The 13,489-nt window shown below is 43.4% G+C and overlaps 1 protein-coding gene across 2 annotated transcripts in view; it reads left to right on the top strand.

Annotated features, from left to right (window-relative positions):
* The window catches only part of LYN (LYN proto-oncogene, Src family tyrosine kinase), a 103,409-nt gene extending 90,829 nt beyond the window's left edge, over positions 1-12,580 (top strand). For both annotated transcript variants that reach the window (XM_008143330.3, XM_008143332.3), the window contains exons 11-13: positions 4,115-4,268; positions 7,332-7,463; positions 11,180-12,580. In XM_008143330.3, the coding sequence (XP_008141552.1) occupies positions 4,115-4,268; positions 7,332-7,463; positions 11,180-11,382 (489 nt within the window). In that variant the 3' untranslated portion in view covers positions 11,383-12,580. The remainder of the gene's footprint in view (positions 1-4,114; positions 4,269-7,331; positions 7,464-11,179) is intronic.
* The last annotated feature ends 909 nt before the right edge of the window (positions 12,581-13,489 follow it).

The following is a 13,489-nucleotide window of genomic DNA, read 5'->3' on the forward strand; positions in this document are numbered from 1 at the left end:
GAGGAGGTAGAAGAAGGTAAAGGGAGGATAAATGGCGATGGGAGGAAACTTGACTTGGGGTGGTGAACACACAATACAATATACAGATGATGCATTACCTATAAAACCTATATAATTTTATTTACCAATGTCACCAATACATTCCATTTAAAAAAAAATGAAAGCTCCCCAAGTATACAGCCAGAGTTAAGAAATACTGGCATGCCCTAACCGGTTTGGCTCAGTGAATAGAGCACCAGCCTATGGACTGAAGGGTCCGAGGTTCGATTCCGGTCAAGGGCATGTACCTTGGTTGTGGGCACATCCCCAGTAGGGGGTGTGCAGGAGGCATGTACCTTGGTTGTGGGCACATCCCCAGTAGGGGGTGTGCAGGAGGCAACTGACCTATGTTTCTCTCTCATCAATGTTCTAGCTCTCTATCCCTCTCTCTTCCTCTCTGTAAAAAGTCAATAAAATATGTTTTAAGAAAAAGAAATACTGGCATAAGGATTAAAACTAATTTTTACCACTAAATGCACAAAAGGGAAATCAAAATCACTTTCAAACCATTGAACTAACCTATTGTGTGATTCTGGGAAAGGAATTTCCTTTTAGCCCCATCCAAGTTTCAAAGGGAATGACAGTTATTGCTCTTTTAACAACTTATATGGCTACTTGGGTGAAAGAATATCATCCTGCTTAATTTTAGCTTGTTTATTCTCATTCTGACAGTGTTAACCTTATCCAAGCCAAGCATATATCATCATCCATCTTATTTTCCTCTTTTTGAGGTAAAACTGGCTTTAAATCTTCTTCATTTGATTTAGCATCTTATAGACCAAGCATTCAAAATGGGGCAAGATTGTCCCCAAGAGAATGAAAATTGGTTCCTGGGGGATGAGGAAATCTTAGATAGTACAACAGTTTGTGGCTCTCCAAAGCTCAAACCTACCTGATAAAATCTTATTTCTTGGTATTTAATTCCTCCTATTAAGAATAAATTAAATTTAATTAAAATTTAAACTTTTCTCCTTAGGGATTGATTTTTTAAAAAGGTTGAAAAACACTGTTCTAGAGAAACAACCTAAACTACACTTGCATGTACTTCCTGAGATGGATATCCTGGCCTCTACCTGGGGAAAGTTTGTGATACCTTTTCTGAGGGGTGAAATTTTGGGCTTAACAACAATGAATTCTGGGAGAAAATTTCAAAAGGATTTTGCTCTCTTCTCAGTAAAAGGGTATTCTCTTGATTAAAAAATTAGAGTTCCTGCCCAGTGAGCATGGCTCAGTGGTTGAGCATCGACCTATGAATAGGAGGTCATGGTTCAATTCCTGGTCAGGGCACATGCCAGGATTGCGGGCTCGATCCCCAGTGTGGGGCATGTAGGAGGCAGCCGATCGATGTTTCTCTTTCGTTATTGATGTTTCTATCTCTCTCCCTCTCCCTTCCTCTCTGAAATCAATAAAAATTTAAAAAGAGAAAGAGAGAGAGAGTTCCTGGAGCATCTAGTTATCTAGCCAATAATGAGCTCCTTGCTGATGTGACATTCTGGAACGTGGTGCTGAGAGTGTGGATATTGAGGTCAGACACACCTGCTATTACTCTGGCTCTCTCCCTCACTCTGTGGCTTTCAGCAGGTTCTTGTATCTTAGCCTCGTTTGCATCTATACAATGGAAATAAAACTTAACCTAGTGAATTTGTTATTCAGATAAAACATGAATGGGGTGTAAAGGATTTAATACAGTGGCTGGTGCATAATAAGTGCTCAGTTAGTAGTGGGAGACATAGTGGTTATTAATGCCTGTCTGTCTCCCTACCTCTAATCATCTGCCTATCTGTCATCATCATCATCATCATCATCATCATCATCATCATCATGTAAAATATCTGTGGGCACAAAACAATATCCCGAATCTCAGATCCTTTCCTCACCAGACCCGAGGGACTCCATATAACTACTTCATGACTCAGCCTTTCTGAGATATGGAACAATAGGAAGTGGGAAGCAAGCCTTAGAGACAGCTGAGTCTTGGTGAGATGCCTTTCTGGGACAGCTCTGTCTGCAGTGCTGACAATTATTAGATGAAGTGGCTTGGGGGAGGAAGAAGGTATTCCATGAAAGAAAAGTTGGTCTTGGATTTCATTAGCCAGAGTGGTCTCTGATTTCTTCCTGCTCTTACGATGTAGAACTGGATATACTTTAGCCAAAGTAAAGACAACCAAAAAAAAAAAAAAAAGAAAAAAGAAAGAAAGAAAAAGATTAAGGTTAAAAAAATAAATAAACCAAGAAAGAACAATACCTACATATCACAGAAAGAATAATCTTATATAATAAAAGCCTAATATGTTAAGTGTCTGGTCGTCCATTCAACCAATCAAAGCATAATATGCTAATGATATGCTAAGGCTGCTCAACCACTTGCTATGATATGCACTGACCACCAGGGGGCAGACACTCCGACTGGTAGGTTAGCTTGCTGCTGGGGTCCGGCTGATCAGGACTGAGCAAGACAGGCTGGACACACCCTGGAGCCCTCATACAGTCCCTCCCCGGCTGGCCAACCTCCCGTGTCCCTCCCTGGCCCTGATCGTGCATCGGTGGGGTCCCTCAGCCTGGCCTGTGCCCTCTCGCAATCCGGGACACCTCAGGGGATGTCAGAGAGCCGGTTTCAGCCTGATCCTGCAGGCCAGGTTGAGGACCCCCACTGGTGCACAAATTCGTGCACCAGGCCTCTAGTTTTTATATAAGAAGAGAGCTATAATCTTTTATGGCCTCACTTTAAAAGTAAGTCATCTGAAAGCTGTAATTTTGTTCCCATGTCTATTATTTATTCAATTGGTGATGTTAGTGTTTTGAATCCTGGTCTTGGTGAATATTGCTGTTATTATTTGGAATATGAGCTCCTTAAAGGACTCTGATGTGGAAAAGAAAGCCAGAATAAACTGAGCCTGTTGCAAGTCTGCTGTTGTTTCAGAGAATCATTTTTAAAAACACATTCAGGTTTGTGTAAATGCAGAACTGGGGTAGGTATAATTAAAACCTTACTCACAAGTTCCCAAAACAGTTTTCTTTTTTCATCTTCACTCGAGGATATATTTTTACTGATTTTAGAGAGAGGGAGAGAGGAACATTGATCGCTTGCCTCCCATATGCGTCCTGACAGGAGGATGTTCCAGCCAACTGAGCCACCCAGCCAGGGCCAGAACACTTTTCTTAATAAGCTGATGGTTCAAATCCATCACCAAGAACGAGCGAGATGTGGGTCCTTGGTACCATGTCTTAGAGGCTCTTTCGGGGCCACTAGCACATTTCTGTGTGCGTCAGTCAGCATCCTTAGAGGAGTGTCCAGCACAGGTTCCTGATTGCTACCGTCAACTGCAGTTTCAGGCCCAAATTGGGATTGTAGCCAACTTTGGCTCGTTCGGGTTCCTGGCCCGGCTTGTATACAATATTGGAATGTTACATAAGTGTCCAAGGACAGGAATGTGGGTGCCCTACACCTGTGCTAAGGGGTTTACATTGCTGCCATGATCAGGTGAGGATCAGGGAGCGCTGGGACCACACACATAGAACGAGAAGGAGTTGGGCCAGGCTTCTTAAAGGAAGTGACCTCTCAGCTGAGCCCTGCAGAGTGAATTGGCCAGGTGAAAGGGCAGGTGGGAATGCGCCAACAGAGGACCTCTCGGTGAATGGGATGGTGCTCAACCAACTGAGCCACACCGGCCAGAGCCATCCTGTTCTTGATACCCCAATAACTTATTTGTATTAGCATGTCACTTTCTCCAGCTCTGTTTTCTCATTTGAAAAACGGAGATAATGACATCTATCTACCTGCAAGAATTTAGTAGGGTATTAAAAAGATTCTCCACACATGAGAAAACATTGAGACACGTAGCTATTATTTAAAGGATCATGTTGAGACCTGATTACCGTCTCTGGAGATTTGGGGCCAGTTATTTTAGAAAGGACTCAAAATGGTGATTGTAATTTATCCACTGTTTTAAAAACTTCAATGATCAGAATAATGTATATGAAAGGATTTCAGGAACTCATCCATTTTTTGGTTTTCCTTGATGGCCTTCTACGATAGTCTACCCTACATTGAAAATGAATGTCTTCTTGTGTTCAGATCGCAGAGGGAATGGCGTACATTGAGAGGAAGAACTACATTCACCGAGACCTGCGAGCAGCTAACGTCCTGGTCTCTGAGTCACTCATGTGCAAAATTGCCGACTTTGGCCTTGCTCGAATAATTGAAGATAACGAGTACACAGCAAGGGAAGGTATGCTAATGATCTCTGGATGTATTGCTATTATTTAGTTTTATTTTTCTCTGTTTTTAACAAAGCAGTTACAATAGTCACCACTAATAAAATGAACTCATTTCATAGAATATTCTAAATTTATATATATAAAAGCCAAGTGATCGGAATGCCAGAACAACCAGTTGCTTTGACGTGCACTGCAGCCCCAATCGGCCCCCCACCCCTGACCCCAATGGGGGCAGAGCCGGCCAGCCAGCCGCCCCTGGCACCTCCCCCCGGCCAGCCCCACCCCCAATTGTCCCCAATCAGGGAAGGCTGGCTGGAACCCACCCGTGCACGAATTTGTGCACCGGGCTTCTAATGTATCATAATTGCTGTTTGTGATTCTAATACTTGTTTTAAAAAATTACTCTCTTGATTAACTCCACACCATACTTTTATAACATTTACAAATGCTATCTATCCTTTGTATTTCAAGTAAGGAAAGCAAAACTAAAAGAGATTTGGTCAGGTCAAGATTCTTTGTTTATGGTCTATGTTAACCCTTTGCACTCGCTTGCTTTTTTCTCGGTTCCTTTATTCTACTCAGGATTTAATTTTTTAAATACCCCAGATTTTACAAAGCGCAACAGTAGAATAAAAAACTGGAGTTTCTTTTCATACAAACTTATTTATTTGGATTTTTTTGTATTTCAAATTATTGATACATTCAATACAATTTGACATATGAGCTGCTACCGATGCTAACCGTGTTGAGTCACACTCGACATCCGAGTGCAAAAGGTTAAAGCTTTTCACCCATATAATGAAGTTCATGTTCTTTACTGAATAGAGAAAATGTTTACAACAGTAATTTTATATTCTATGTTCTGGCCTTTTAATTGCAAATTAAAACATGGAAATTATTACACACATAGAAGTAAATATAATGCTACAAAAATACACTCCCTTACTTTCCCACATTTCATACTGTAAACATGATTCAAAAATGCACAGAGAGCCATACATCTCCCACTTCCTGGCACATCACTCTATGGAGGGCCACGTCTGGAGTCTCACTGGCTCTTCCTGTTTAAGACTCATCCATGTCGCTGATGATCTGAGGATTCGGAAGGTCTCCCTCACAAACATTGAGTGAATATCTTTGCAGTGCTTTCTCTCTTCTGAAAGAGCCAAGCACTTTCTTGACATTCCTAAGAGTTATTAAACAAGGATTATTTTCCTTTTAGCTACATGTGTGTTATTTCTGGAAAGTGTCCGCAGGACTTACAGAGGTGACAGACAGATGGAAAACATCACTTTGATTTGTGTAGCATCTCTTGCCTCCGTCATGTTTAAGGTGGTTTTCCTCCTGCCTCAATCCTCTGTTCTCTCAGGTGGTTTATTACTCATCTTGACCTTAATTATCCTCAACAAAAAGGCAGGTGAAGGAGAACAGTTTGAGGAAATGCAGGTTAAAAAGTAGTAGCAAAAATGTAGTGAGTATTTGCAGCGTGGCAGGCACTATTCTAAGTACTTTTCGTACATTATCTCATTGATCTTTACAATAATCCTATGTGATGATGATGATGATGATATCATGGTGATGGCGATTTCGCCTTATAGATGAGGAAACCGAGAGGTCCAGCAGCTTCTGAGGTCCCACAGTAAGTGGTAGAGCCAGGTTTCAAACCCAGGAGATCTAGCTTCAAAATACATGAGCTGGAATTTACTCTACTGGTTTTGTTGAATTTCACAGGCCTAGAGTCTCACAAAAATAACTGTTCTCATGAATGAGACAGGTGGCTCGGCTCGGAGAGCTCGGGTTCTAGAATCAAACAGTAACGCAGTTTACCTTCCATTGGTATTCACTTGAGCCAAGCACACAGATCAACTGCGGGGGTTCAGCTGTTTCCTCATTTTACAGATGGAGGTGCCAGGAAGCCACAAAGGCAGTAGTGCTTTGCGGGGTCACAGCACACTGGGATCAGCAGAATCTGACTCAAACCCCAGCCATGGCCACCCCGCCCCTTCCTCTCCCCCCCTCCCCACCCCACACCTGGACTGCTGCCCCAAGGGCTGGGGCGGGGAGGGGAGGGTTTAAGGCTGGAATGTGCTACAGTGAGTGCACCACCCACAGGAGCTGCTCTGTGAGGCTCTCTTCTGTCCTTTTTATTCTGATTCTGATTCCCAATTTTGGTCTGACACCACAAAAACATTATAAAGCAAAGACATGACAAGGCAAACATGTTTTTAAAATTGTTAAGTTGTTGGTGGAAACCCCTAGCCTGAGCTCCTACCTTCCTCAAGGTGACCTGGAGGTCCTCGGGCCAGGTTCGCCTCTCAGGTGACTTGGTGGCTGGGTGTCCCTTAGCCTCACCAGCTTCTGATGAGAAGCCTAGCATCACCACTGTCTCATTCTGGGCAGATTATCATCCTGCCCGATTTCTAAAAGCCTAATAATGTTTGGTTCCATCAAAGGAAAACATGAGACATTAAAGACTGGAGTAGCATCTGAAGTTTCTTTGGGTACAGGCTTAAGAGCTTTATCCACAGGAATATGTACATCAAGATGTATTTACATTCCATATAAACATAGTTTGGGTTAATTATTAGAGAAAATGTAAACACTAAAGATATATTCAGGGTGGGGCAAAAGTAGGTTTACAGTTGTTCGTGTGGAAAAATAATACAATAACTAATAAATAATTGTGCAAGAATAAAGTCTGTTTCACATACTCACAACTGTAAACCTACTCTTGCCCCACATTGTATATACTTTAGAGGCTGGTGTTGAGGGGCAAATGCTACCTTCTGCGTCGCGTGCGTGTATAGTTACAGTGGGCTGGTTAGGATATCTCTGGGAGGAGACACAAGAAACTCCTTCTTCACAGGGAAATGCCCAAATGGGAAACAGAGGAGGGAGGCCAACATTTTAAGTAGAACATTTTGTATCGTCTCTATTTTGTACTGTGTGTGTTACCTATTCAAAAAAAAATATGTAATTTTTCTCAAAAGTAGGAAATTATGAGGGTCACATGGCCGTCGCCTTTTTGTGTCAGCTCAGAGGCCCAAGTAAGACGCCTGTGTCTTCTCTCTTAGGTGCTAAATTCCCCATCAAGTGGACCGCCCCAGAAGCAATCAACTTTGGATGTTTCACGATCAAGTCTGATGTGTGGTCCTTCGGAATTCTCCTGTATGAAATCGTCACCTATGGGAAAATTCCTTATCCAGGTATCCCTCCTTTACCTTTTTCCATTCAAGTGGTGCCTATGACAAAAAGGCCTAAGGCGGACCTGGCCGGTGTGGCTCGGTTGAACGTCAACCTCTGAACCAGGAGGTCACGGAGCCCCTGCCAGGCGGTCCCTAGGTACAGCCCTGTCTGCGGCCACCCCCCTCCCCTTGCATGTGTGATAACTGTGTGGAGCCTCCCAGGTGCAATTGATGGGATGGCACGTCTTGCTGTCCCTTTCTGGGAGGCACTGTAGTTTCACGTTCCTCCTCTTGGCTCAGACCACTTCTGCCTCTGGCTGGCAGGTGTCTCCTGGTCCATCAAAGATAGACTTAAAGTTTCTGTTTCTTGTTCTTTGGAGGGGGGATAAATTCAAGAGGAAAAAAGGAGATGAGGCCAGTTGTCCTCACTTCACTGTCTTAAAAGCAAAACTGTAATAATATTTTTATATGAATTTATAAAGAAACTAGAGGGGATTTTGTGGTTGGGGTTTTGTTTTGCTTTGTTCTTATTAAGAGAAAGGAGGTTCAAAAAAATGGCACCGTTTTCTAAAGCATCTTGTCTTTTCTGGCCGTTTCTTACCAGACATATGCAGCATCTCGGTGCCCTATGTGAGTCAGAGCAGGAAACACATCCTGTGCAAATAACGCTCACCCGGGTCGCAGCCGTGCTCAGGGAAACTCATTCGCCCTTTTGGAAGCATTGTTGGGTGGGAGACTGTGGTCCCGTGGTAGCTGGTACTTCTTCCCTCTCGAACATGGAGAGGGCCCCTTAGTCTTTAAAGATGTCAGGGTTGCTGGAGCTGCTGGGCTCCCATCTCCTGTCGCTAACCCCCTATTCCTTTCTAATCTCTGCTCTGCTGCATTTTTCTCCTTCCTGTGCTCCTTCTACTCCAGATGTCCCTTCCTGTTCCCACCCACTTCCCTATCTTGGGGGCATCTTCCCCACTGGGCTGTGTGCCATTTGAGGACAAGTCTCTGTCATCATCTTCTTTTTATGTCTCAGAGCTTAGTGCTGGCTCATGACCCATAGTAAGTATTCAATAAATGCTTGTTTAGAGAATGAAAGATGGAATATGAAAGTGCTTGCCTTTTAAGATCACCAGCCAACGGGTGTTTGCTGTCTCTGACCTAACAACAGACTAATTACCAAGTATCAGCTTGACTCTTGGGGTCTGGTTGAGGTCTCCTTCCCACTCTTTCTTTCTTCCATAAGACTCGTCATTCAATTGCTTTATTTTGTTTATTGGTTTACTTGTACATAAAAAGATAGACTCCAGATTTCCTTCTTTCTATTCCTCTTATCAAGTCAAACCACCAAGCAGGATGGAGCATGCCTGACTTTTTTCTGCATCATTGAGAGAGTTCTTCAGCATTAGGAGAACACATGAGAACAAGGAAGAACAGTCTGCCTGGGGTTAGGGGGCCCCACTTCTGTGGACACAGTCTGACCTTTTATGCCATTGGGGGTTCTCCGGGAAGGAAGTGAAAGATATTCCTAACCAAGTTTTCAGGTCCAGCTGCTGTTTCTATCATCCTGCGTATTAGTCCTCCCACCAAGATCCCTGACTGACACCCAAACACGTAGAAGTAAACACAGAGATTTCCCCTGAAAGTTATTCAAGTGAGCTTGGCTAGTTTCAAGAGCCAACGCAATGCCAAAGCCACAACGTTTATGGAGACAAGAAGAACCCCAAATAAAGAAAGTGATGCAAGTTGGCCCCTTGGCTTCAAGCAATGAGAATGTTCCAGTTAGAACATTCCAGTTACACAAATATTTGAAGATGGCATTTCGGAAATTGACATGAGAAAAAATAATTCACCATCTAAACAACCAAATGGGTGGTGACCCATAATTTGGAAAACACTGCTTAGAGACTAAATTCAAAAGAAAGTTGTGTTCCAGATCTAATAAAAGACATTTCTCCTAATTTTCTAGCTGTCTTTTAGAGTCTTTCCAGTGACCACTAGTGGTAAAAGCTATGGCTGTGGGAAGGAGATAGCTGTGGAAGGGAAATGGGTTGTGATGAATGGAGTTCCGCATATGCCAGGCACTGTGCATATTCTACATGAAAATATTCTGCATAGAATATGGCTCCTCTCTAGAGGAGTTCACAGCTCGGCAGAATAAGGTACATACAAAGTAGGCAAAACATACAGATGTGGGTACATGATGTAGCCAAACCACTCCATGAGCTCGGTCCTCTGTCCCAATTTTAATAATGGAAGAAAATGTTATAAAAATGATTTTTTTTCTTAAAACTATTTTCAGTAACAAAGATCACAAGTTCAGCTTCTGAACTATTGTGAGACATTTGACCATATTAAAAACCATCCTCCAGCCCTAACTGGTTTGGCTCAGTGGATAGAGCGTTGGCCTGCAGACTGAAAGGTCCCAGGTTCGATTCCGGTCAAGGGCATGTACCTTGGTTGCAGGCACATCCCCAGTAGGAGGTGTGCAGGAGGCAGCTGAATCGATGTTTCTCTCTCATCGATGTTTCTAAGTCTCTGTCCCTCTCCCTTACTCTCTGTAAAAAAATCAATAAAATATATTTTTTAAAAAAGATGAGGATTCTTAAAAAAAAAAAAAAAAAGCCATCCTCCATTCTCAATCCTCTCAAAGCTCAGTAAATTAACACCTAGTTTACTCATGGGGTGTGAGAATACACACATTCCAGATAATTTGGACATAATCGGTTGGCTTAGCTGACTTAAGGATCCTGACTTCTTTAAGTATACTTACAAGGCAAAGCTGATTTTTAGAAATATTGGTATGAGGAAATGTATGTGCAAATGATTTTTATGATGTATTACAGGTAGAAGCTGAAAAAATACAAAAAGAAATTAAGATTGAGGGATAGGGCTTGAGTAGTTCATTTCAAAAGGTCAGGCAAATCCAATATCCTTTTGTCGTGAAAGAGAACTTGCTTTGTCTTCTACTTACCGCATTTGCCTGTTTTCCCTTTGGCAAAATTAAAGCTGCCTTGATCGTCTTTGTACTAAAATTGATATTCTTCAGTTGCTGACGGAAATTTTCTCAACCTTCATATCAGTTTCTTAGGGCCTCCATACCAATGCCACAGTCTGAGACCAAGGTGTGGGCCGGTTTGGTTCCTCCTGCGGCTTCTCCCCGGTCAGAGATGGCCACCTTCACACTGGCCTCGCACGGCCTCTCCTCTGTGCACACGCATTCCCAGCATCTCTCTGTGCCCTGCTCTCTACTTGTAAGGACACCAGTTACCATTGGGTTGGGCCCACTCTAAAGGCCTCGTTTGCATTTGGTGACCTCTTTAAAGGCCTTATTTCTAAATACAGTCACATTCCGAAGTATTATGGGCTAGGATCTCAACATACACATTTGCGGGATCATGATTCGTCACCGAACAGCCTCTGGAGCTGGCTTCGGTAATGGATGTGGGATGTTGGTAGCAAGACCACTGCAGTGCTTACTCCTCAGTCAGGTTTCTAAATCGTCTGGCATCTGTTTGTTTGTTTTAGGGCCGTGGTCGGCAAACTGCGGCTCGCGAGCCACATGCGGCTCTTTGGCCCCTTGAGTGTGGCTCTTCCACAAAATACCACGGCCTGGGCGAGTCTATTTTGAAGAATTGGTGTTAGAAGAAGTTTAAGTTTAAAAAATTTGGCTCTCAAAAGAAATTTCAATCGTTGTACTGTTGATATTTGGCTCTGTCGACTAATGAGTTTGCCGACCACTGTTTTAGGGAGAACGAATGCAGACGTGATGACCGCGCTGTCACAGGGCTACAGGATGCCCCGCATGGAGAACTGCCCAGACGAGCTCTATGAGATCATGAAAATGTGCTGGAAAGAGAAGGCAGAAGAGAGGCCCACGTTTGATTACTTGCAGAGCGTCCTGGATGACTTCTACACTGCCACGGAAGGCCAGTATCAGCAGCAGCCTTAGAACACAGGGAGCCCTGGAGGCCCTGGCCGGCAGCTGCCTGGCGCGCTGGTTTTCGTGTGCTGAGGTCATCAGCCGTCCCCGCTTCCTGGAGTGAGGCTACGTTACTCAGGAAGACACACTCTCTACACGGGAAAGTATCCTCTTCTCACAGGCTGATGCCCACGGCTCTGCCCCTGGGCCTGCTCCCAGATGGCCATCCTGCTTTGCTGGACCAGCGTCTGAATACAGCCCTCTGAGAAGAAAACACTGGCTCTGCCCCAGGGGCGCCCACTTTGGCCTCTGTTTACAATTGGATGTGCGACTCAAAGGTTCAGAGGCCATTTCAATCAATCCCACCCAGCAGCAGAACTAAACTCGCCTATAAAAGTAAAATAACCCGATGCCTCTCATGGCATGTGTCTGTATGTTCTCTATGCTGCAGCTTCTTTGTTTAAACATTACTAATCCAACCTGTTAGATTTTCCCGTGACGTCAGAAGCTTCAATGCCTTTCCCAGATTTCAGTGATCGACCCTCCCCCTAAATCTGAGACTGTTCGACATTTCAGTCCGGGGAGACTGCCCAGATTCCCGGATAGGAAGCAGCCACGCTTTTCTGGTCTCTTTCCTGTAGAAGTGTCATGTGTGAGTCACGCAAAGCTGCTGAGTTAAGGGACATGGGCCTCGCCGACTGCTGGGCCTTGCCCAGACCTACCAGGACTACCTTAACAGGGACTATTCCTAAATGGTCCAGCTTTTCAGTTCCACAACTTCCTATATACAGACTTTCATTGACAATGTAGTTTGGAAGAACAATGCAATTCTAATCTCTGCAGAGCTGTATAGGGCCTTATAAAACGTAGGAATTTCCTTTATCGCTTCAAATGATCTGAACATTATTTTAATGATTAAATATTAATGTTAGTTGTACTCAAAGTAAAAACTCCATGTTTGTTATAATTATGTTATAATTCAGCGATTTTCTAAATGGTGTGAGATGTGTGTGAGTCTATTTATACAGAATATGAAGGAGACGAACGACTGAGGAGGCGCTGATGAGTCACTGTAGCAAGGGATGCAGGAGGTTTTGTTTACTAAATTTTTCTTACTACTGTCAGCTTTGAATGGAAAATGCTGTGTCACATGTTTCACTTATGCTGTCCTGTATATATCTAATATTTCTATTTTTGATTTTATTTTAATACACCTGGTCCAATAACATCTCAAGCTTTTTACTTGTGTCTAAGATTTTCAACTATTGTCCATGTAAAAATGAGTACCAGTTGGGGGGGAGGGGGGAATGAGAGGTGATTCCATATGGTTACATGGTTTAAAAGACTTGTACAAGTTCTGCCTCCATCCTTTGAGCAATTTCAGAATGGAGAACTGAAATGGATGTCTGAACATCCCTTTATGGGGCCAAATAGGGTTTGTTTTCAATTAGGCTTAGCAGACACCATTAAAATCTCACCTTGCATGTGTTGGCTAGACCTTGGGTACCTAGGGGAAGGGATAAAATATTCTACTTTTCCCTAACTTTTATCTTCTTTTCCTGTGTGATTTTTTTAAAATGTCCTTTCTAAAATATTCTTCAAGTCTTGATTCGCAAGTGCCATATTCTCAAAGATAGATTATCATCATGGAATCTCTGCACAGCTAATCACTTGATTGACAGCGGTGCACCCATCTGTTCCCATTTTCTTTCACAGTCACACGTATGGCCCGACATATAATGTGGAGAGAAGGTGTAAAGAATTCCTAAAGCAAAAAGAAGTCTCTAGAATGACTAAATGTATCTTCACCTGGTTTTCCTTCTCTCAATTCTGCTTCTTTTTGACATTTTCACATTCAGCTTTTCCTCTCAGTCAAGTGTGTGGTCCCTTCCTCACGTGTCTCCAGCAGTTCGGGCCACATCACTCCCTTCCAGCACGTGCTCCAGCCACATAGTGCTCAGCGGCCAGCACGCACAGCCTCCTCCTTTGGCAGTGGGATCCCACCCTCCCCGTGGCTGACAGGCAAAACAAGGGGCCGCGTAGGTTTTTGTATAATCTTAGGGTATCCAGTGGTGTGCAGCATGGTTTTCATCATCACACCTCAGGCCACGAAGCACCTGAAAGATAGAATGCCCGC

This window comes from Eptesicus fuscus, chromosome 19 (genome assembly GCF_027574615.1).
Source record: "Eptesicus fuscus isolate TK198812 chromosome 19, DD_ASM_mEF_20220401, whole genome shotgun sequence".
Classification (NCBI taxonomy): Eukaryota; Metazoa; Chordata; class Mammalia; order Chiroptera; family Vespertilionidae; genus Eptesicus; species Eptesicus fuscus.